Source organism: Myotis nattereri (genome assembly GCF_964212035.1).
Source record: "Myotis nattereri genome assembly, chromosome: 18".
Classification (NCBI taxonomy): domain Eukaryota; kingdom Metazoa; phylum Chordata; class Mammalia; order Chiroptera; family Vespertilionidae; genus Myotis; species Myotis nattereri.
The window spans coordinates 5,293,508-5,317,328 of record NC_138093.1 but is presented as its reverse complement, the minus strand read 5'-3'; the positions used below and the strand labels follow the sequence as shown (position 1 = coordinate 5,317,328).

At 46.3% G+C, this 23,821-nt stretch overlaps 3 protein-coding genes across 8 annotated transcripts in view; 2 read left to right on the top strand and 1 right to left on the bottom strand.

Annotated features, from left to right (window-relative positions):
• Nucleotides 1-4,501, top strand: part of CFAP276 (cilia and flagella associated protein 276) — a 58,047-nt gene extending 53,546 nt beyond the window's left edge. For all 5 annotated transcript variants that reach the window (XM_081112037.1, XM_081112039.1, XM_081112038.1 and 2 more), the window contains 4 exons: nucleotides 2,053-2,169; nucleotides 2,694-2,809; nucleotides 3,827-3,957; nucleotides 4,357-4,501. In XM_081112037.1, coding sequence (XP_080968163.1) covers nucleotides 2,053-2,169; nucleotides 2,694-2,809; nucleotides 3,827-3,957; nucleotides 4,357-4,427 — 435 coding nt within the window. In that variant the 3' untranslated portion in view covers nucleotides 4,428-4,501. The remainder of the gene's footprint in view (nucleotides 1-2,052; nucleotides 2,170-2,693; nucleotides 2,810-3,826; nucleotides 3,958-4,356) is intronic.
• Nucleotides 4,502-7,926: 3,425 nt separating this feature from the next.
• TMEM167B (transmembrane protein 167B) lies at nucleotides 7,927-14,410 on the bottom strand. Its single transcript, XM_081112030.1, has 3 exons — nucleotides 14,296-14,410; nucleotides 11,341-11,472; nucleotides 7,927-10,348 (listed from the first exon to the last, which is right to left on the bottom strand). The coding sequence occupies exons 1-3, from the start codon at nucleotides 14,303-14,305 to the stop codon at nucleotides 10,266-10,268; spliced, it is 225 nt and encodes a 74-aa protein (XP_080968156.1). The 5' UTR covers nucleotides 14,306-14,410; the 3' UTR covers nucleotides 7,927-10,265.
• A 29-nt stretch (nucleotides 14,411-14,439) lies between these two features.
• On the top strand, nucleotides 14,440-23,335 carry TAF13 (TATA-box binding protein associated factor 13). Of its 2 annotated transcripts, none has more exons than XM_081112027.1 (4): nucleotides 14,440-14,651; nucleotides 18,903-18,981; nucleotides 21,767-21,864; nucleotides 22,808-23,335. In XM_081112027.1, exons 1-4 carry the CDS (start codon nucleotides 14,571-14,573, stop codon nucleotides 22,976-22,978), a joined length of 429 nt encoding a protein of 142 aa, XP_080968153.1. In that variant the 5' UTR covers nucleotides 14,440-14,570; the 3' UTR covers nucleotides 22,979-23,335. The 2 variants fall into 2 exon arrangements, with proteins under 2 accessions (XP_080968153.1, XP_080968154.1); XM_081112028.1 differs by lacking the exon at nucleotides 14,440-14,651 and adding an exon at nucleotides 18,025-18,125.
• The last annotated feature ends 486 nt before the right edge of the window (nucleotides 23,336-23,821 follow it).

The following is a 23,821-nucleotide window of genomic DNA, read 5'->3' as shown; positions in this document are numbered from 1 at the left end:
TCTGGAAACCACAGTGTCCATATGGTGGTTGAAGCCACAGGAAGGAATGAGCTCATCCAGCAAATGTGAGAGTAAGAAAAGCAGAAACGAAGCTCCCCCGGAATGCCGAGCAGAGCTGAGAAGCAACAGTTAAAGGCAGGAGGAAATTCGGAGGAGCCGGACCCACAGAGGGTTGAGAGAACATTTGAGAGAGTCAGCATCATGGTGCCAGAAACTGCAGAGGTCAGATAAGACCAGGTCTGGAAAGGATCCACCCGACCACGCCTCAGAAATCATTGGTTACCAGCAATAGCGGTTTCTGCAGGTGCTTGAGGCAGAGGCCAGACTGAAAAGGGGATGGGGAAGGGGAGGAAGTAAAGATAGTAAATGTGACCCTTGGAGAGCCCGGCTCTGTAGGGAAGGGGATAGAGTGGTAGTTAGATGGGTATAAAGGAATGTGAGGGAAGCGAGTCCAGGGGATGCCAGCATGGCGCAGGTCTCTGAGGCACAAGGAAGGGCTGGTCAGGGAAGACGGGTTATTCTTGAGGAAAGAGACTTCCATCCCTTCTCTGAGATGGAAAGAAAGTATGGCATTCATGCTTGACTTTCTTTTTGAAAGACAAGCTCATTCTTCGATAGAGATGTTGAGCTTATGTAGCCTTCGAGGAATGGGAGGAGAGCTACCTACGCTGCATCATATATATTTGTAGTTTTCTTGTTCATTTTTCATCTTTCTTGGTGATAGCACAGAGTGCTTGGCGCAAACTGTTCAATTAATGTCCAACTGAGCTGAGCACACAGCGCTTTTCCATGTATAGGGAAGAGGGTTCCAACCTCAGGCAGGTTGATGAGATCTCTACTAGGTTGCAGTTGTGCTCACTGGAGTCCAGTCATTGATTCAACCAATATTTCATACAGAGAGGAAGGGAGAGGGATAGAGAGCTAGAAACATCGATGAGAGAGAAACATTGACTAGCCGCCTCCTGCACACCTCCTACTGGGGATGTGCCCGCAACCAAGGTACATGCCCCTAGCAGGAATCGAACCTGAGACCTTTCAGTCCGCAGGCCGACGCTCTATCCACTGAGCCAAACCTGTTAGGGCCAGTATTTCATTTTTGAACATCATGTGTTAGGTGGCTGGCTAGGTACTAGGGACACAATGATGAACAATATGGCATTTTACATGTAATGAAGAGAACAGTTATATGCCTTCATGCTTATGGGTTTTTATTTAGAGGATTGACTGTCCAATGGACGAGAGAGAGAGAGAGAGAGAGAGAGAGAGAGAGAGAGAGAGAGAGAGAGAGAGAAAGAAACATCAATTGAATGCCTCCTTCACGAACCCTGACAGGGGACCAAACCCAAAGCCTGGATATGTCTGTCCCCTGATTGGGATTGAACCTGCCACCTTGTTGATGTACAGGACAACACTCCAGCCAGCTGAGCCACACTGGCCAGGACTCCAATGGACTTTTTCTTTGACAACCCTCAGGCACAATGATCCTTCTCTATTGAAATCCGTTTCTCACCTGCTTAGACACTGCACTCTGCTGGGTCTCCCGTATCTGATTGCCTCTTCCCTTCCCTTCCCCAGTCATAATATTGTGCACTCATGAACCACTTTTTCCCTTTTGGCCACTCTCGCTTTTGCAGGCTTCAACCACAGCTGCATGGAGATGACCCCCGGATCTCAATTACTAGTCCTGAGCTCTCCAAAAAGTCGCACACTTCCAATTTTCTACCTGTTAATGGCATTAGGATGTCTAACCTTTTCCTCAAACTCAGGATGTCTAAACCTAAGCTCACCATCTTTCCTAGATGTTCCCCACCCTTTGCCCCTGTCCTATCCACGCCTTTCCCTCTGTTCCTGGCCCTTTTCTGTCAGTTCTAAGATTGAAGACTTAGGAGGATCAAAAGCCTGGGGCGTTTTGCCCGATATTGTTCTTCTCTTTACAGATGTTGCTCTGAGATTCAATTAAAATAGGATGAAGGGGCGGATGTCACTGAAGCTACCATGGCAGCAAGGACCTGTATCCAGGTAACCAGGTCCTCGGCGGTTTTTCTGTTGCAGATGCTGCAATATAAGAACCCAACTCACCTTGACCAGAAGCAGGAACCCTGGAATCGCCTCAACTCAATTCCCACGATTACCTCCATTAGGCGGAATTCTTATTTTTTTGAACCTGAGGTACCTGCTATTGAAATACTATTTCTCTTTACGTCCAATTAGAATTCATCAGTATCCTCTTTGGAAGGAAGTCTGTCCCTGACTTCTTTAGTATCTTTCCTTTTGTCCTCAATCCAAGATCCTACCAAATTGAAAACTAAATACCAATTTATCTGGTCTCTGGGAAGTTAGAGCCCTGGGTTCTGCTCTAGTCAGACATCTGAAGCAAATCATTTTCTCACTGGACTTCTCACTCTTCTGGTTAAAACAAAGATTGAATATAACCATGAACGCAGTAAGGTCCATTGAGCCCAATCCAGGACAGTATAGTGATTCCCATATCTACAGGGAGAGCTCACTACTCCTTAGACCCAACCATGGGAGACAAGAGTCACCATGTACTAGTTGGTGTGTAAGGAATTGGTGGATCCAGGCCCAAAAGGCGTTCTCTCTCCTTTTGGGGAAGAGTAGAGCCCAGAAGAACTTGACTAGAGCTGGGGGTAGAGGTGGTGCATTAACCCTGCGGGGGTTAACTTCCTCTGTAGATTCCAAAGGACAATCTGGATTTCCGCTTAGCTGTCTTGTACAACCACCACACGGGGTCGTTCAAGAACAAAAATGAGGCCCTGATCCACCAGGAGACCTCCAAGGACAGCCGTGGGTAAGTGGTGGAGGCAGAGCCTCCCCATCCTAAGGGTAATACCATCAATTAAATAAAGTAGAGGCCACCTGGGAAATAACTATCAATAGGTGCTCATTGGTATACAGATTTCTGTATTGTTCATATCTGTACCTGGAACTTCTGTATCTTTCCCTTTATTCTTTTTCCATCACCATTTATCCCCCATATGCCCCCTTCTTCCTTCCCCCTCACTCCCACAGTCACAGCACTGTTGTTCGTGTCCAGAAGTGTTCTTTTTTCTCAATCCCCTTTCTTTTCTCAAACCATCACCACCACCACTCCCACCAGAGCTATCTGCCTGCTCTCTGAGTCTGAGTCTGTGTCTATTTTGCTTGTTAGTGCAGTTTGTTTATTAGGTTCCACATATGCATGAAATCCTCTGGTACTTATCTTTTTCTGACTGTCTTATTTCACTTAGCATAATGTCCTCCAGCTCCATCCATGCAGTCCAAAAAAGATAAAATGTTCTTTTTTATGGCCGAGTAGTATTCCATTGTGTGAATGTACCATAGCTGTTTTCTCCATTCGTCTACTGATGGACAGGGGCTGCTTCCGAACCTTGGCTATTGTAAATAATGCTGCAGTGAATATAGGGGTGCATTCTTTCGAATTAGTGTTTTGGGTTTCTTCGGACAAATTCCCAGAAGCGGAACTGCTGGGTCATAAGACAGTTCTATTTTTAACTTTTTGAGGTAACTCCCATACTGCTTTCCACAGTGGCTGTATCAGCCTACATTCCGACCAAGAGTGTACAAGGGTTCCCTTTTCTCCACACCCTCACCAACACTTGTTTTTTCTGTATTTTTATTATCTGAAATGAACAGAGAACTTCCTGTTTTTATCTGTATAAACCAACAAAATCTTCACTTAATTCCACTGAGTGTAAAAAGGGCCTTTGGCTGCTTTATTTTGGAGGTGGCATGTAATTCTTTCCCTCCTTACCTTTCTCCTGCTTGGCTTCATTCTCCCCTATTCTTCTCCGTACCCATCCTCCAGGATCATCAACATCCAGGCCCCTAGAGAACACTTACCCGCTGCCCCACCACTGCCCGCCACCTCCCGAGCTAACATCCGACAATGGATCAGCCCTAAGAGGGAGTCCATCCACAGCATCCATGGGTCCATAGGTGAGTAATAGGGCAGATGGTGGTACAAGTTCTAAATGGACCCAGGAATCAGGGACTTGAGGTGATTGGCTATGAGGGAACAGGGGGGGATAACTGAGGGTCTTGCAACAGCGGTGATTAAGTTGTCACATATCAGACAGATCAGGGGACATGCATGCTGACTATGGAATGAATTCCACTTTTCCGAGTCTCTAACTCACTCTTAGATCTAGGGGACAGAAATTTCCAGCAGAAACCTGGGAATGGAAGACCTATAGCTACCTCCTATCGGTCTTCTATATGCCAGTTCCCCAGCTGTTCTAAGAACCTTCTCTCTGGCACCCATAAATGGGTGGGTGGTTACAGGTTCCCAGTGAAGACAGGATCTGACATTCACAGCCCACTCCCTCTTTTCTCCAGTGTCCCCTCACACTGCAGCCACCAACGGAGGCTACTCCCGAAAGACGGACGGTGGCTTCTTCTCCACCTGATGCTGACAGGCCCCTGGATTGATTAGTCGATGGGACAGCCTGCTGCCCACCTTCATTAAAAACATTTGCGCATGGTGAAGCCTGAAGTGTCTGTTACCCATAGAGTTGCCACTAGACTGCTCTTAAAAGGTGGAAGTTTCCCAACTTCTAGAAACTAGTCTTGTTGAGAATATTTACAAGGACTTAGGACAGCCCAGTTTGGGGCAGGAGGCGGGTATTCCTTTCTTGTAAATGAGTCATTCCAACCATACAGATACACCATTCAATATTTCTTGCAAACCTTTGTGTCAGAGCTGTGTTTGGAAACAAGAATGGATAGAGCCCATTGTCTTAATGAGTTTACAGCCAGTCATTTTAGTAGCTCTATGTAGCATTCTTATGCTGATGTCACACTGAACAGATTTCCGAACTCCTGGATTTAGTCATCTGCTGGGCTCTACTTTTCCATGGGGGGGGGGGGGGGGGAGCAGGGGACCTCCATCTCCCTGGTCCTGCCTCCTTGCCATTGCTTTCTCTAACTGCTGCCAAAATCTTGCTGGGAATCAGTTCCCTTGCCTTTGTATGTCTGTGCTGTTATCTGCCCCTAATTCTTATAAACACGGCTCAAAAATCTGGTGCTTGGGTTTGAAGCTACCTAAAAACGATGCACTTACGTGGTCTCTAAAGTTACAAGTCACAGGAACCTGCTATTAGATTGGGCAAGAAATGGCAGACCTAGCCTATGGTACAGAAGTTTGGCATTGTTGAGTAAGAGATAGGAAAAGGCTGATACTCAAGTGCCTGGTCCTTAAAATACCACCAATCACAGCCCCTCTTCCACTATTTTTAAAAATAGTTTTACTGCTTTCAGAGAAAGGGAGGGATAGAAACACCAATGATGAATCATCCATGGGCTAACTCCTGCACGCCCCCTACTGGGATTGAGCAACTGGGGCATGTGCTCTGACCAAGAATCCAAGCTGACCTCCGGGTTCTTGGGTCCATGCTCAACCACTGTGCCACACAGGCTGGGCGCCTCTTCCACTATTGAGATCGTGTGGTGCCAAGTGGCCAATTATTTAGAATGGCTGAAAATGGCCGAAAGGGTGACTGCTTAGTCACCTCATGCAGGTTGATACTGATCATTGAAAAATTGATTACTGTGATCCATGCATAGAGGCATTTAGCCCTCCCCAGTTTGGCTCAGTGGATAGTGTCGGCCCTTGGACTGAGGGTCCTGGGTTCAATTGTGATCAAGAGCACATACCTCAGTTGCAGGCATAGTGTGTGCAGGAGACAACCAATCAATGTGTACACATTGATATTTTTCTCTGTCTCCCTCCCTTCCATCTCTAAAAATCGGGGAAAATATCCTCCAGTGAGGATTTAAAAAATAAAAAATAGAGATTTCTAGCCCTGGCCGGGTGGCTCAGCTAATCAGAACATAGTCCCCTAGCCAAAAGGTCGCAGGTTCCATTCCAAGTCAGGGCACATACTTAGGTTGTGGGTTCCACCCTGGGTTGGAGCACGTACAGGAGGCAACTCATCCATGTTTCTCCCTTTCTCCAAATCATTAAAACAGTATCCTCAGGTGAGGATATATTCTGGTTAAGTAAATCTGGGGCGGGTCCCTGGAATCCGTAGCTGTAAGTTCTCCAAGTTCTTGGGGAGCTATATGTGCATATAAACACAAATATATGCACATATAAACCTGCACCCCTCGGCAACAGGCTCGGTGGGGTGCAGTCATCGTGACGAAGCGGGCCTCGGGGAGGCAGCTCAGACATCCTCGCCCTCCCGTCAGCGCCCGGGCCCGCCGCCACCACACACCACGGGCGGCCGCCCCGGGGCCGGGCTCAGATCAGAATCGCCTCGATAATCAGCGGCCGGGACAAGCCCGGCCTCGTCTATCTGATCAATTCATCACTTCTGAGCGCCGGGCCCCGCAGATCGGCTCCGGGACCGCGGCGCCGCCGCCACCAAGGGCCTCGCTGCACAGCGCCCGGGGCGGGCTTCGCAGGAGGGGAGCTTTTCATCTCGGGCCGGCCCGGCGGGCGGGGGTCACAACCCGATCAAATAAGATCAAGGTGTAGACGGGGGGAGGGCCGTAGGGGGTGTCACGCACTCGCCTAGCACGCCCCACGCACGCTCACATCCACCCACACACACACTCGGCCGCACGCGCCATCCACGCGACACCGCAGCACCACTCACAGCACCCGCACCCCAGGCCGCGCTCCCTCCCGTGAGGGGGCGGAAGTCCGCACCCCCTTTTAAAGGCCTCTGCCCCTCCCCCCCCGCCTCCGAGGATTCTGGGAGGAACCACCGAGCGCAGCCCCTCGCCGAGAGCGCGCTTTGCTGCCCTCTCGCGGCTCGGAGGGGAAGCCATGTCGCAGGGACAGGCGGGACAAATGCTTACAATACTGAGTCATTGTGTTCTTTTGATTTTTGTGCTGCTACATATTTATATTCATTTCTGTCGTTTTTCTTTGACCTTTGATCCCAACTTCTGGATATAAGACGATTCGATCTCAGTAACAGGTGAATGACTCCTTTTCCATGGAGAAGGCAAATCCTGGTCTTGACCAACATCAGCTTCCCCAGGAGTGCCTTCTCCCTTCACATCATCTACCAAAGGGAAAGTGAGACTAGATTAGGTGTCAGGATCTGTGAAATGAGTGAAGGGAGGAAGGCTGTCCCTGTCCTCAGAGCCCTCTTGCTCCCCAGAACTTGATGCTGTGTCAGTCATATTGCTGAACCTCTATTTACTTGCATATCCATTAAAACCCATCAGACCTTCAAACTCCAGAATGAGTAAACTGAAAAACAGACGCGATTATATGAGTAGAATTAGTTCCTTTTACAATCAGAGCACCTAGGCATGTGCCCTGGACTGGGAATCGAACCCACGACCTCCTAGTTCATAGGTCAACGCTCGACCATAGAGCCACACCAGCCAGGCTCTTCTCCTTTTTCAATGAAATAGGTATGTGTGTGTGTGGGGGGGGGGGGGCTGCAAATCAGATTTTTGGACACTGGTATAAAATGATTTGTGAAGTTATAGTTTATACTTTTGCCAGCCTTGCCATGAAGTTGGGATAAACACATAGGGGAAAGCATCCAATGTATGTGTCGGAATCCCATTGGCTCAAGGGTTTTCTGTGTGTGGTTGGTTAACCTAATATCATTTGAATGTTTATGGCTGGTAAAGGCAGATGGTACTTATATTTTAATAGCGGTAGTATGTAAAATGTATTGGGGAGTAATCTACCTTACTTGATACACCTCAAAATTTATATATATATACTGATATATACAGTATAAGCTGGTATATAGATCAGCTCCCCCCAAAGGAGAAAGCTCTCATAGATCCTGAACTATATGATACAATGATAGGGGTCAGCACAAATGATGGTATTAATTTATTTAAACTAAAAAGGTATACTATGGGCAGAACCCAAGGGAATATGGAACAAAGTTCATTAAATTCAGCATGTGACAAATAAAATGGACAAAAACAGTAGGGAAAGAAATTTTATTTTCAAGAATTTGTGCAGACAATGGTGAATAAAAAATTGTATTTCAACTATAAAAAGCTGACTTCACGCCACCCTGGCATACAGAATTTATGGTGATGCCAGTATGAGTCTGAGGCGATACTGCTATCCCCATTCTCCCACCTCTAAAAGACCCTCTTAGAGGAACCACTTCTATTAATTTTCAGTCAAAAAATATGACACATCAAGTAAAGTAATGAGTTAAACAGGTTTCTGCTTATCTGCATATATAAAGTCAAATGAAATAAGCTGTGTGTTTTGTTTTGTTTTGCTGTAAATTGCCTTCACTCTGTGCACTTTTTGGTACATTCTGGAATGAAAATATCTCAAAATATTATAATTCAAGAGTTAAGATGACCCACCCAGGAGGCTGTAAAAAAATGGTTTGAATAACTAGAACAGTGAAATGGAACTAGTTTAAAATCTGAAACAGCTCTAAGCACAAAGCTTAGAGACATTAGCCCTATTAGAAAAAAAAGTCATTAAAGCTACACAGTAACAAGTGCAAACATGCTGAACTTGTATTTCCAGGGAGTGACACCCCTGGTGGCCGACAGGTCCCAAACTCACACCCACGAGGTGTAGCTCTTCTTTCCCTTTTCCTTTCTTTCATGTGAGACCCTCAGAAATGACCACTGAAAACATAGGAATCATTGAAATGTTACCCTGTGGACCAATTCCTGAAGAGACAACAGCCACAACTCTGAGATGATTCGACATGTAGTGTTTACGTGATGACTTTCTGTACTTTGAGAAATCCTCAAAGACTAAACTGCCTATTTTAGAACCTAAACTTCCTAGCAGCTTCTGTCCTTTTGGAGAAAGACAAAAGACAACTTCCTGTCACACAGGGGCAACCACCCTTACTTTGTCCACAGTCAAGTTTTGCTCTCATGGACAATCCATGGTAGACCTATGTCCATTCTCATGGTAGACCTATGTCCATGCCTGCTTTTTACAATTTTAGACCAACTTTTTTTAAAATAAATAAGTTCTAGGCTTCAAAAATAAAACATTGGATCCTTTTGCTGATACGAGGAGGGAATGGAGAAATCTTCCCTTCAAATGTTGTCACCCTCATTTTATTCATGGATTCTATGAATTGTTCAAATATGCCTATGAATATCAGCAACTTCTCTCACTCATTTGAATGTCTCATGTTCTTATAACACAGGATTTACAAGGGACAGCTAAAGAGGGTTTTACTATGAATAAAATTAAGAGTTGGCCAAGAAAAACAAGTAATCGACTAAAAATTGCCATAATAAACCAGATTTAAACAAAGAATAAGTTTGTATCTTGGATAACATGATAAAACTTCCATTGAACATCACAATCAATTTATACTAGACAGCTTTACTAGTAATATGAACTAATATACTAGATATATTTCTTCTACCCTAGCTGCAAATATATTAAATAATTATTTCTTCAATCGTTTCTCTTTTCCCTAGTGGTGGCATTTAAAATTGAGTAACAGCATGTAGCAGTCAGTAATTTAGAAAATATAAAAAGGCTTTAGGAAAACAGACAGTGGATTCATTTTCATATACCATTTGTTGGGGTGAAGTCTCCTTTTGGGGATACTGGTGAACAAAACCTTATTTCTTGTGAGTTCCTGCTTTCTGGTCTCACCACAGACAGACAATCCCACATCTTATGGAGGCCCCGATTATACCTTGGCAACACTCTCCAGCACACAGCACAGTGATTTCATGTTCTCTTTTTGCAGTGAGGACCATGTTCTCTTACACTGCCAGATGGATATATAAAAGATAAATTTCCAAAGCCCAAACATTTCTTGGCATGGTACAACTCCTGTTTCCTACCCAGTCCCCCCCACTTTCCTCCAGTTTGCCAAATCTAAATCAAAACAGTAAAAAAAAAAAAAAAAAAAAGTCAAGTCTTGAAAATTATCTCCTTCCAAGAGATCTGAATACAGCTTATTCCTTCCCTAATGAGCCTCCATTTGAAAAGATCCTGACAAGGACTGAGGAACAGAACAGGTGACAGGTTTTTAGGCAGGAGGTATGTAATGTTATCACCCAGGGGTGCAATTTATCTGGACGTTATGTGCTGTCTGCCGAGGACTGATGTAAGGATAATGGCTTTCTGGAGTCCCCTGAAGCATGACTAATGTTTGTAACCATGAGTTTTCCCCACATGTGGGAGGGGCAGGTGCTGTGGTGTCATCCTGGTGACTTTGATGATTTTAGCTGAACTCTCCTACGCTGGGTCCAGGCCCCAGGTTCTTCACCCTCGTCCCCTCGGTTGGCAGTTGATGAGATGGATGCTTTGGAATTCATTTTATAAACAGGACATAAAAGGCCATGAGGACGCAGGTGACCGCCACAGCAGCATGCAGCCTGGTTCCAATCACAGCAGCTAGCAGGCAAAAGTAAAAAGAGAAAAGAAATCATAGCCTGTCCTTCATATTAGTCCTCACTTTCAAGGTGATATATTTTTTCCCTCCAAAATATATTTTTATTGATTTCAGAAAGGAAGGGAGAGGGAGAAAGAGAAACATCAATGATGAGAGAGAATCATCAATAGCCTGCTCCGTGTACTGGGGATTGAGCCTGCAACCAGGCATGTGCCCTTGACCGGGAATTGAACCATGATCTCCTGATTCATAGGTCCACACTCAATCACTGAGCCACACCAGCCAGGCTCAAGGTGATATTTAGAAATTTCTAGTCACAGATGAAGAGAGCTACCAATGGTCTCAAGAATCCACTTGGGAATGTATTTAAGTACTACCCTAGTTGCTAGATGAATATATTGTCTGTTTACATTTTGCCCTATTTTGCAAACATATTTAGGTAGTTAGGATTCCAGATGAAGGTGCCCATAATAAAATGTAAAAAAGCATTTGAGCCTGGCCAGTGTGGCTCAGTGGTTGAGCATCGACCTATGAAACAGGAGGTCATGGGTGAATTCCTGGTCAGGGCACATGCCTGGGTTAAAGGTTAGATCCCCAGAAGGAGGTGTGCAGGAGGCAGCCGATTCATGATTATCATCTATGATGTTTCTATCTTTCTCTCCCTCTCCCTTACTCTTTGAAATCAATAAAAATACTTTTTAATTTTTTTAAAAAAGCATTTGAGTTAATGAAAGCAAAACTTAAAAGACTCCAATACATTCTTTCCAGAACTTCAGGAGAACTTTTCCTTGGCAAACTATTCTTCCCAACAATTCCAGTCCAGTCTAAAATTGTTTAATTTATCTACGTTTCCTCCGTGTAGAATATTAAAAGTACCTCGACGCTAAAATCAACAATCATGTAAAAGTGAAACGAAATACGATCCTAGCCAATCTTTGCTGCACCCCACTGTCCAGAGACGGCAGTCCCCCCTCCTGGGCAGACAGGCGCTCACCTTTGTAAAACACACCCCACACTCCCTTCTTCTCTGATAGCAGCCAGGTTTTGAGACGAGGAACTTTCTTGAAGTAGGCACAGGTGCACACAAAGAGCAAACCGAACACCAGAATCCCATCCAGGGAGTACACTGTCACGGGAAGAAAAGAAAACCGTCGGTGCTCGTCACTTTGGGGCGGGTGGTCCCGCTGCAGAAAGAACTCCAAGGAGCACAGAGTGATACACTATCGAGATGACAACCCCAACAGTGCCAACCCTTGGCACGAGGGAGCCAGGTCCTGGGACGAGCAATGTTCGCTGCCTGTTCCCAAAGGCTGCTTGCAGGCGTCCCCCTTACGACAATTTTACGGTGCCCCGCCCTGCCCTCCCCTTTTAAGAACTAGAAATCCTGAGGAAAGTGCGTCAGTTCATGTAGACTCCGCCTCCCCGGGTTGGCCAGAGCTGGCAAGAGGTTGAGAGAGCGCTAAAATCCTCGGAGCCTCCGTTCAGAGAATTAAACATATTCTTATTGCAAATCGCTCATGTGATAAAGAACAGCGAGATATTTAGCCGAGTCTCTGAGACCTGCATCTGTTGGAGAAAACAGTCAGGCGAAAAGTGAAGCTTAGAGAACAACACAGACTGATGAACAGGGACAGATCCAAAGACAGAGAAACAGCAATCAGACCATTAATCCCTAGAGGGAAAGTAGGGGAGGGTGGGGGTAAGGGGAAGAGATCAACCAAAGGACTTGTATGCATGCATATAAGCCAAACCAATGGACATGGACAACAGGGGGACCGGAGCATGGGTGGGGGGGGGGGGTGGTTAATGGGGCGGAATGAGGACACATTTGTAATTCCTTAACTAATAAAGAATTTAAAGGTCAAAAAAAAGTGAAGCTTAAGGGAAATTGCAAGTTAGAATCCATATGACTACAGCTTTCCTACGTTTCTCGTACACTTCGTGCATGATCCTCTTCTGCCAGGATAGCAAGATTCTTGTAAAAGATATATATATAGCCCTGACTGGTTTGGCTCAGTGGATAGAGCGCCGGCCTGCAGACTGAAGGGTCCCAGGTTCGATTCCGGTCAAGGGCATGTACCTTGGTTGCAGGCACATCCCCGGTAGGGGGTGTGCAGGAGGCAACTGATATTTCTCTCTCATCGATGTTTCTCTCTATTCCTCTCCCTTCCTCTCTGTAAAAAATCAATATATTTTTTAAAAAAAGATATATATATATCTTTCCGAGGCTGCGACATTTCAACATAGGCGAACAATTGTGGGAGGACCTTTGAACAATTCTATGTAAACTTAGCGATTTCTTGTACATGGACAATAAATCACCTCACTCAGTGGTCGGGAAACCGCGGCTCGCGAGTCACATGCGGCTCTTTGGCCCCTTGAGTGTGGCTCTTCCACAAAATACCACGTGCGGGCGTGCACGTACAGTGCGACTGAAACTTCATGGCCCATGCACAGAAGTCGGTTTTCGGCCTGGGCGAGTCTATTTTGAAGAAGTGGCATTAGAAGTGCCGGGTGTCGGTAGGTCAGCCGGTCGGTCACAGCACAGGTGGGCAGGCGGGCCGGGGGAGGTACATTGTTTTGAGGTATGTTCGCTGAGGTCAACACCTTCCAACTCTCCCATCCACACTCGTCTATCTGAAACAAGTATCAAGACGAGTGTGGATGGGAGAGTTGGAAGGGGTCGACCTTAGCGAACGTACCTCAGTCAGACTGAGGACGTTAGGAGCACCCTAATTAAGTTAATAACAATGTACCTACCTACGTAGTTTAAGTTTAAAAAATTTGGCTCTCAAAAGAAATTTCAATCGTTGTACTGTTGCTGTTTGGCGCTGTTGACTAATGAGTTTGCCGACCACTGACCTAACTGCAGAAAGAAAAAAAGATATCAAACCACAAAAGGGGGGAGGGTAATTATGTGTCAGACCGCTCCCCTATTTCCTGGCCCGGATGATTTCTGCTCTGGGTGATGTCCCTTCTCCTGTCCCCAGTAACCCCAGATCTCTGCCGGCCAGGAAGCTCCAGGAGGGTAATGGACAGCCGCTGCCAGCTCTGCCCGCTCCACCTCCCCGCCTCCTTCCTAAGCCTCTCCGCGAGGAGTCACACAAGAGTAAGTTAACACACGAAGTCTTTATGGAGAACGATACCTTCACGGGCTAGTCTCCTCCTCCCATAAGGTTTTGCAGGCAATGCCAAAGCTCTCAGGGAGGTGAAATGTGAGTCTCCGGTGCGTTTGAGAAATGCGTTCCTGGGCCCCTCAGGTCACACTACCTCAGAGGCTCTCTCCTTTCCTGCAAGGCTGACCCTACAGACTGCAAAAGCCCCGCCTCCTGCCCTCCCCTGGAATTCAGAGATCTCCCACACAAACTGTTTGGGAAACTAGGTCAGATAAACAGGGAGGCAACGGCACATCGTTCAGAAGAGGCAGTACCTACCCAACACCGGCTCGGGTCTCCAGATGCAATCACCCAAACAGAACACTTTTTGCAAAATAAGACACTTTTTTTAGGCTCTACATTCACCCCTCAAAAGTGTGGGGCTTGAGATCCTTTGTGATTTCTTGGCCTCCTAACGAGCCTACTCTCAGAAAGTACGAGAACGTAGGGGGCTGGGAGGAAAATCCTCTCTTTTCCCCGGTGCTGAACGTTAGCAGGTAAAGCAATCGCTCAACCGGAGTGGCCATTCCCGGAGGCTAGGAAGGGGGGCAGGGAAGGCACAGGGGAGGGAGGGAGGACGCGGGGTGCGGCCACGAGAGGCACTGGGGTCCTAGGTGGTAACCGCTCCGGGGAACCGGGGAGGGATCTAGAGGCCAGAGGTCAGGGCACCCAGAGAGGCCAAGAGGGCTGAGCGGGGAGGGGGCGGGGAGAACGGCCACGTCAGTCCCGGCTCCGCCCGCCACGTTGCCCCTCGTCCTCCCCTCACTTCCTCCACTCGGGGCGTTGGCTCTCACCGTTCGTCATGGCGGCTGAGCCCGGGCCTGGCTAGAGGGTCCGGGATCAGCGGTGGCAGGAGCGCAGGTGGGGGAACCCAGCTCCCGCTTGACACTTCCCGATCCCGGCCGCAGCGACGGGTAGGGACCGTCGTACGCAGGCGCAAGGGCAGGCAGGCGAGCGCCGAACGCAATCAGGGGTGGCTAGCAGATTGCCGAGCGAGGGACCCGATGTGGGTGGGGCTTGCGTGCTTCTATCTCAGAAGCGCGTGGTCCGGGAGGCGTCCTGCGTGGCCATGGTAACCAAGTCTCTTCCGGGTGCCGGTGCGGAAGAGGTGCTGGGACGTACCCTGACCGTTCACTTTGCCGGTGAAAAGGTAAGGACTTGCACTTTGTGTTGTAGTGTGTGCGATGGCAGCTCCTGTGTCCGTTTGTACGTCTGCAGCCCTCGTGCAACAGAGAAGGCTGGGTCCCGGGCTTCCGCTCAAGAGCCTGGCCCCCGGGGTCAAGAGGGGGCCCCAGGGGCCTCCAGGACTGCCCTTGCCGCGCGGCTCTTTCTGACTTCTTATGAAAAACTGGATAGCCAGGCTGCGTCTGAACTTCCTAAATGAAATAAGGAAATTATAACAAAACCGAGCCTCATATTTCAGATCACAAAGCTCCACGTTGTCGGGAAACATTCAGATAATTGCCAGTTTGTTTCAGGAGAGTCTCCATTATCTCCTGTATTTAGTTAAGGTTGGGATCACCTCGGCCACTGTCACCAGAAACCGGCGATTGTCTGGACAGCGCTTCCCACAACACAACACTTTCACAAGCTGGCGAGAGCTTTTAGTCAGTTTTTAGGGAGGGTAGGGCGTGGGGTGGGGATGGGTAGAGACAAAGTCACAGATTACATTTTGTACATTGAAACACCTAATTACACACAACTCGACCTTCTTTATTAGACTCCGGGCGGGAGAGCGACAGAGTTCCCGGAGATGAAAGTGTAAGGTTAGGATCCCGCAGTGGTAGCCAAGCTGCGGAAGGGATTCTCCGACCTGTCCCAGTGCCATCTGCTGGCTGTGGCCTGCTTGGTCACGCAGGAGAAAAGCCACCCAAGCCTCCTAGATGCAGGACAGACTCTCTGAGATAATACACATAAATGTAGAATAAAAAACAAACAAACAAATGGAAGATATACGGGCCAAAACTCAAAAGAAGGCCAGATATATGCCAACACACACACACACACACAGTGATTAGTTGTCTAGCTACTATTTCAAAGGACAGTGAAAGATCACATTCTACTCTGATTACACAGTTACTTTTCACTCTGCTCAGAAATTACCCTTTTCTGTTTCTCCTTTTTTCATGTGTTTTCTCCTTCCTACTCCTTCTTCCCACTCATTCGTAATTTCTTCCTTACTTTTCCCTCCACCACATTTTTTTCCAATTTTTATAAAGTAGTTTACCTGTTTTTATATAAAGCAAATCTCACCAGATTTTTATTTCAAAATCAGTTATACCAAGAATTTAATATTTTTAAAAAATTAGAGTATTCTGTTTCTCTCTGTAAAATTGGGGTACCATGGTTGTTCCTTTCTAGGGTTGTTGAAGGATTCAGCGAATTATTATTTACAACATCTGGCATGAAGTGCCCCAGAAATATTAGATATTACTCTTGTTGTTGTTTATTTAAAAAAATATTTACCAGTGTCTACTACATGCTGGGCACTTTGCTAGATTTGCAGGAATAAAGGTAAAAATGAGTCCCTGCCCTCAGGTAACAAACTTTATAGGAGAAGATATATGAATAAACACATTTTAGCAGAGCACAGGCATGTGTGTGTAAAGGACATTATCTTTGGTCCTCACTATTTTGCAGAATATTTTTTCAAGAAGAAACCTGAGGCTCAAAGAAGGAACATGAGTGAGATAACATTGCTAGCTAGGATCCAAACCTCGGTCTGTTTGACTTCAAAGCTCCCTCCTGTTATCACACTGTCTCAGATTAGGATGCTGTCACCGATACGGATCTCTGATGATTTTGTTTCAAGCATTAATGTTTCTTTCACCCCAGAGCCTCACATCAGGCCAAAGCCTGGGTCACTAGCTCTTGCAGCTCAACTGTGAGAAATAAGTAGAGCCCTCCCGGCTGGGGACTCAATTCAGACAGTCCTTCTCAGTTCATTTCAGCCTTCGTTGGAGGACAGGCAGTTGTTGCCAAACTCCTGTCAGTCAAGAACAGTGGCCTGTTTGTTACGGTTATTTCGGTCACTGTGACAAACACTAATCAGTCTGGGGACCATGACATGGCATTCTGGTTTAACCAAAGAGTAAGTCCCGTCCCCAAAGGCACAGCTCACAACAATAGCTTCATTTGAATTACAACATATTTGAAAAGGGATGTCAAACAGGCATTCATTTCTGCTGCAAATATTTGTTCTAGGACTTTTAAGTATCCAGGAATGCACGAACCTTTGGGAGCTCAGAGATGAAAGAGAAACACTCTGTTCTTAATAAGTTTAAGATTTAGTGAACAAGATAAGCTGGGTGTATAAATAACCAGAAAATACAGTAGAAAGGGAGAAGTGTTGCAGGGAAATGGAACCAGGGCTGTGGGAGTGTGAGGGAGAAAGTGCTTTCGGCTGAGAGCCCCCGGAAGGCTTGATGGAGGAGCAGACATTTCAGCTGGGCCTGAAAGGCATGTAGCATTTCCATAGAAAGGAAAGGAATAAAAGTGCTGAAAGGCACGGAGATGGGAAAGTACAAGATAAATCGGGGCACAGCACACTCTTTCCTCCCTCCTTCACTGGCTAACTCCATTCATCGCTCAGGTCTCAGTTCAAACCTCACTTTCTCAAAGGAGCCTTCTCAGACCTTCTTGGGCCCCCTTCCCACATCACAAGCTTCCAGAGCATATATTATCTCTGTAATTCATGCCCCCCCCCCCCTTACAGGCCCCCAGGATACCCACAACTTCTGTCCCACTTGGCTACAAATTGTGACCTCCTCTCCCTTGTATTCTATTATTTGCTGGAACATCTCACAGAACTCAGGACAATACTTAGGTCTACCAGTCTATTCAAGGATATGATCAAGAACACAAATGAACAGCCAGATGAAGAGAGATATTAGGTGAGGTTTGGGAGGGTCCCAGTGAAGAGCGCCTGTCCCTGTGGAGTTGGGGTACGGTACCCTCCCAGTATGTGGATGTTTCCCCCACCCTGGAGGCTCTCCGAACCTCCTACGATTGGGTTTTTTATGCCTCACGGGTAAGTACAATCAACTCCATTCCCAGCCTTTCAACCCTCTCTGGAGAATGGGTGGGTGGGGTTGAAAATTCGAAGCTTTACTAGTAGTAAAGAACAATATCCCCAATAACCAACACAAAGCTTGGCATGAATAACAGTGGAACTCCAAGTTGTGGAAATGGTTTAAATACACGCTTGGGGCAGCCCAAGGCCGCCGGCTAGCCCCACAACCACCCATCCATTGCTTGGCAGTCCCGAATCGGAGAGTGGCGACCCCGCATGCAGAAGCACATGGAGGGTGACCACCAGGCACACGCCGCCAGGGCTTCCTTTTCTTTGCCGTTTAATTCCTTCTTCGTGGTTTCAGAGCCAGGAGCTCATTCCCACGTCCCTCAAGAGCGTCTCGGCTCCGCCCTTAGGCGGGACCACGCGTCCCGCCCTTTCCGGTCCCGCCCGATTAGGCCCCGCCCAACCCATTGCGTCGCCGGAAGTGCGGCGGCGGAAGTAGTAAAAGCCGCTCGGAGGTCTGCGACGTCTCCTTTGACAAAGTAGTAAAAGCGGGCCGGGCGCTGTGGGCTGGCCGGTGGGATGGCGGATGAGGAAGAGGACCCCACCGTGAGTGACCACCTCTGTTCCCACCCGCTCTTCCCTTCACTGCCCCGGGGACAGTGGCGGAGGCCGGGGTCGGAGCCGGGTCTGCTTTCCTGAGTGACTTCAGCCGGGAGAGTCGGGGACTCGACGCGGTGCCCGGCCTTTCCCTTCCGTTCGCTTTTCGAGGGCGTGGGGCCGGGCGTGGAGCGGGGAGCGGAAGGCGGCCCCCGCCCCTGGCGTTGGGTCCACACCTGCCAGACGCCCCTCGTGACGCCTGGAGAATCGTCGGAGGCCAGAGCGAATGTCTCTCAGCGCTCCCGGCGAGCCAGCAGCTCAGCTGCTCACAAAACTGCCCCCTCGCTGTCCAGTGTGGACCGGAAGTGGGAGCCTGGGTTTCCCAACGTCCGTTGCCCGCGAGCGAGTCATTTCAGTTTGGTTCTCGGGGTCCGTGGCATTCAGCGGGGCGGAGGCTTCCTGAAGGCGCCTTCCCAGCTTTGCTTCAGCACCAACTCCCGCACTGGGGAGACTGCCTAGCGGTGGGCCAACCTGGTGTTGGGGGGGAAAGGGTAGTCGATGGAATCCCCCGGGAGGGGCAGTTGGGGGATTTGCTAGGGACATTATGGAAGCCGTTGCTGCTTGAGCCGGAGGTTGGACTAAAACGCTGTGGTTTCCCGAGTGTCTGCTGCTCGCCGTGGGCTTCATGGCACGATGTCAGTGTCGAAAGTGGAGGGGGACTGAATTATTAAAAAACCAGTGCCGTGCAATGGCTTGACATTTCTCTCTGTACATTTTAACTTGTAGTTTGAGGAAGAAAATGAAGAAATTGGAGGAGGTGCGGAAGGTGGGCAGGGTAAAAGAAAGAGACTTTTTTCTAAAGAATGTAAGTCATATTTACAATGATTCTATTGCAGATGATTGAAATGTTTTGGACATGTGCATCCAAAGTAGATTTCTTGTTCTGGCCCAGCGGATGTGGACCAGTGGTTGAGCATTGACCTATGAACCAGGAGGTCCTGGTTTGATTGCCGGTCAGGGCACATGCCTGGGTTGTGGGCTCCATCCCCAGTGGGGGGCGTGCAGGAGGCAGGCAATCGGCTTCTCTCTAATTGATGTTTCTATCTCTCTATCCCTCTCCCTCTCTCTAAAATCAATAAAAATATATTTAAAAAAACACAACAAAAACAAAGTAGATTTATGTTTCTGAATTATTTCCCAGTAGGGACACTATTCTCAGACTTGCCTGTAAAATTCTGTTTAATTTGTGAATCATAGCTAGTAATGATCCTAACCACAACTTACATACACACATATATAAATACTAGAGGCTCGGTGCATGAATTCATGCACTGGTGGGGTCCCTCAGGATGGCCCAGCTTGTGCCCCAGCCTCGAAGCCCCACCCTGCACTCCGCCTTGGCCTGGCATTGCCCCCTCACATGTTCCGCCATCCCATGAGGGGTGATCGATTGGGGCAGGCCCCCTGTCTGGCTCCCTCAGCACCTGGAAGCCAGGCCCCTTGCCACGGCCACTGGTCACCCTCGGCGGGGTGGTTGGGTCCCCACTCGCACCTCCCTTGGCCTGGCACCACCCACTCACCTGCTCTACCATCCGGCCCCAGTCCCGCTCTTGCTCTCCTCAGGGCTCATCGGGGCTGCAGCACCTCCATGGCTGCCTGCTGCCAGCGCAGTGTTGCCAACACCTGCCATGTTCTGCGCTGCCCCCTGGGGTCAGTGCACATCATAGCGAGCGGTGAAACTCCCAGTCGAGCGACTGCCTGAGGGGACAATTTGCATATTAGGCTTTTATTTTATAGGATGTATATTCATATACATACACACACACACACCTTTTTTTTTTCAAATGAGGAAATGCGATCAGTGTTTCGATTCAAGGCCTAAGAACATACCTCCATTTCTTCCCTTGTCCCACACCTTTGCCACAGTAGAAGCAGGGACTTTTGACCAAAGGTTAGGATGAATCCTGGAACATGCTGAGCCTAGAAGTTAAATTGGAGCGCTGGACTAAGGCAGGAGGTGGTGAGCAGCGCAGGGTCTTAGAGTGGCATAGAGATTATAATGTGTCCGCCCTCCATTCTACTCCCTCGGTCGACAGGTTTTACCCTTTTTGTCGGTAGCAGGAGGGACTGGTCCAGGCCAAATTCTGAAAGGCACCGTGAGAATTTGCTCTTCATCTCCCATTCCGGCTCCCTTACGTATAGTTATGGCCGAGTATTGACAAACAGGGCCATTCATTGATGCTGAATCAGATGTAAATAGTTCCCAGAGGCTCTTGAAACTGCAGGGCCATTATGTCTGTCTCTTTGTTTTTTACCACTCAGATTTCTCTCCACATCTCAGTTCCTCACCTAAAGCTGACTGCTCCTTATTCCATCTCTGATGACATGTGCTCCATTTGTTTGTGGTTTTACTTTTGTCAGCATCCGAAGGGGACTCCTACACCTGGGCACCCCAGAGTGATGCTTGCATAGTCGGTTCTTAGCAGAAACTTTTATTCTATGTGGATTATTTTATTTTTATGATGACAAGAATTTGGAATCTTCACCGCTTGTCTTACTGGAATATATCTTACTAAGATCTGTTCTCCTGATCACAGACCCTTAACCAGATACAGTTTACATATTTCCTATGTAATATGTTTTCCAGTGAAACATATTTCCCTACTAGTAAAGTTTACATCTTCAGGAAAAATAAGAGTAGTATTATTTTTGGAGAATCTGGCAGACATTACTTTAGCCATGTCATCAAAATTTTAATATTTTTTGTATGTCTTTTTTTTATTGATTTTAGAGAGAGGAAGGGAGAGAGAGAGAGAAACATCAATGATGAGAGAGAATCATTGATTGGCTGCCTCTTGCACAACCCCTACTGGGGATCGAGTCCGAAACCCGGGCATGTGCCCTGACCTGGAATCGAGCCGAACCTCCTGGTTCAGTGGTCGCCAACCTTTCGGACCTCACACATCACCCGTGGTCTGCAGACCACGAGTTGGCAACTGCCGTCCTGGTTCATTGGCCGACACTCAACCACTCAGCCACACGGGCCAGGCTCGAATTTTCTTTTTAATTCCTCGCCTGAGGATATGTTTTTATTGATTTTTAGGGAGAGAGGGAAGGAAAGAGAGCAATACTGATTGGTTGTTTTTTTTTTTTTAAATATGTACTAGTATATATGTGTATGTATGTATATACAATATATTTTTGTTGTTGTTAATCCTCACCCGAGGATATTTTTCCATTGATTTTTAGGGAGAGTAGAAGAGAGAGGGAAAGACAGAGAGAAACATCGATGTGAGAGAAACACATCAACTGGTTGCCTCCTGCACGAGCCCTGACCAGGGCCGGGGGCAGGGAGGAACCTGCAACCAAAGTTCGTGCCCTTGACCGGAACCGAATCCAGGACCCGTTGGCTCTATCCATTGAGCAAAACTAGCTAGAGCTTGGTTGCTTGTATGCACCTTCACTGACAATCAAACCCACAACCTAGGTATGTGTCCTGACTGGGAATTATACCCACAACCTTTTGGTTTACAGGATGATTCTTAACTAACTGAGTCACCTGGCCAGGGCAACTTGACTCAGTTCTAATTTGAAAGCATTATTGATCAAGTGATTAAATTTGTCCAGTAAGAATGATTTTTCTTTTACAGTACGATGTATGATGTATGGGTTTGGGGATGACCAGAATCCTTATACTGAGTCGGTGGATATTCTTGAAGACCTTGTTATAGAGTTCATCACTGAAATGGTAAGATATTTTTTTGTTGTTATTGGTCTTAGTTAATTGAAAAAAAGATTTTAAATTCAAACTTACAGATAAGACTAGAACTATGGCATCCTTTAGAAATAAGCTATTCATGTGAGTGCCTGTTTTGTGGAAGTTACTGATTACTATTTATCATTAGGAATGGAGATTGTATATGTGTGTGTATGTACATACACATATATGAGACACCTAGTATAGAGACACTATTGCTAAGATTTTGGTGAATATTCTTTTGTCTTTTTGCACATATTTTTAAAATTTATAAAATTGAAATTATATAGTTATAATATATAATTATAACCTGTTTTGTTGTTGTTGTTGTTTTCCATTTAGGTAAGCCTAGAACATTTTCCTCGTGTCATTGCATAACACTATATTTTTAATGGTTTCATAAAATTGAATGGATGTGCTCAAATTTATTTAAAGCCTTAATATTTAGTTTCCCTTTTTTTAGTCATCAGGAATAATGCTATGATGAACCTTTGCTTTTGCACAGGATGAATCTTTAATGACAGAGGGTGAGATTTGATTTTAAGAAAGCCACCAATATTGAGATGGACACAAATTTTAAATGAAATGGGTAATTACAAAGAAATTACAAAATTATTTTACACAGTGAAGGCACAAACTACATATATCAAAAATCAAATAAAGAAACATCAGTAAATTTGATAGATTTTGTGTCTTATTTAATATTAAAAAATGTCTATAAAGCATTAAGAGAAACAGTGCTAATCACATAGTAGAAAGTGGATAGAGGTATGAATAGAAGATAATTCACAAATGAATAGCTGTAATAGAAAAGTCTTCAAACTCACCAGTATTAAACATGCAAATTTTAAAAAAGACTGATAAATACATGCAAATTAAAACTAAAATATATTTTTAAAAATCAATTGAATTTAATATGCTTTTTTTGCAATAGACTCACAAGGCAATGTCAATTGGAAGACAAGGGCGGGTACAAGTTGAAGATATCGTCTTTCTGATACGGAAGGACCCAAGGAAGTTTGCGAGGGTTAAAGATTTGCTTACTATGAATGAAGAATTGAAACGAGCTAGGAAAGCATTTGATGAAGCAAACTACGGATCTTGACAACTTTGGAACTTACTGAAGCTTCCTTATCTTTTGGGGAGACCATATATATAACCATATGTTTTCCATAGGAAGGTCCCCATAACTATCGATGTAAGTGAAAGGTGGAGAAGCACGAAGTTTCCCACCTTCATTTTCATGTCTTCTATTTAAGAGTGATATTTGAGCCCTAACCGGTTTGGCTCATTAGGTAGAGCATTGGCCTGCGGACTGAATGGTCTCAAGGTTCAGTTCCGGTCAAGGGCACATGCCTGGGTTGCGGGCTCAATCCCCAAGGCAGCCTATCAATGATTCTCTCTCATCATTGATATTTCTATCTCCCTCTCCCTTCCTCTCTGGAATCAATAAAAATTATTTAAAAAAAAAAAGAAAAAAAAGAGTGATACTGGAGCCTTTAACTGCCTGCCATTATACAACCATACTTGAATTACTTATTGGGTTTTAATGACCATACATAAGTTAAAGGATCTTGCAAACCATGTAGTACCTTCTGACTTCTGACTCTCTAAACCAGTGGTCGCCAACCGGTGTTCCGTGGGACACTGGTGGTCCGTGAGGTCTAAAAGGTTGGCGACCGCTGAATTCTAAACAATGAAGTATTTTTGTATCAGGTGCATTTGTGCTGTTGTGGGGCATGCTCTTTATTTTATTTTTTTAAATAATTCTTTATTGTTGAAAGTATTACATATGTCCCCTTTTTCCTCCCTTTGGCCCCCTCCAGCTTCCCCCTCCAGGTCATGCTCTTTAATATGTGAACTCTAAATGGCAACTTTGACTTTCTGATAGCTAAGACATGATAATTAAAACAATGTTTTCAGACTACAGTAATCTGAGAGGTTATTA

Bases quoted from the DNA above. Each gene is read 5' to 3' on its own strand.
- TMEM167B (XM_081112030.1), bottom strand. The intron at 10,349-11,340 runs GTGAGCGCCTGT...TTTGCCTGCTAG, and splicing joins GTGGGGTGTGTTTTACAAAG to CTGCTGTGATTGGAACCAGG.
- TAF13 (XM_081112027.1), top strand. From the start codon at position 14,571: ATGGTAACCAAGTCTCTTCCGGGTGCCGGTGCGGAAGAGGTGCTGGGA. The intron at 14,652-18,902 runs GTAAGGACTTGC...TTTAACTTGTAG, and splicing joins TTCACTTTGCCGGTGAAAAG to TTTGAGGAAGAAAATGAAGA. The intron at 18,982-21,766 runs GTAAGTCATATT...TTTCTTTTACAG, and splicing joins GAGACTTTTTTCTAAAGAAT to TACGATGTATGATGTATGGG.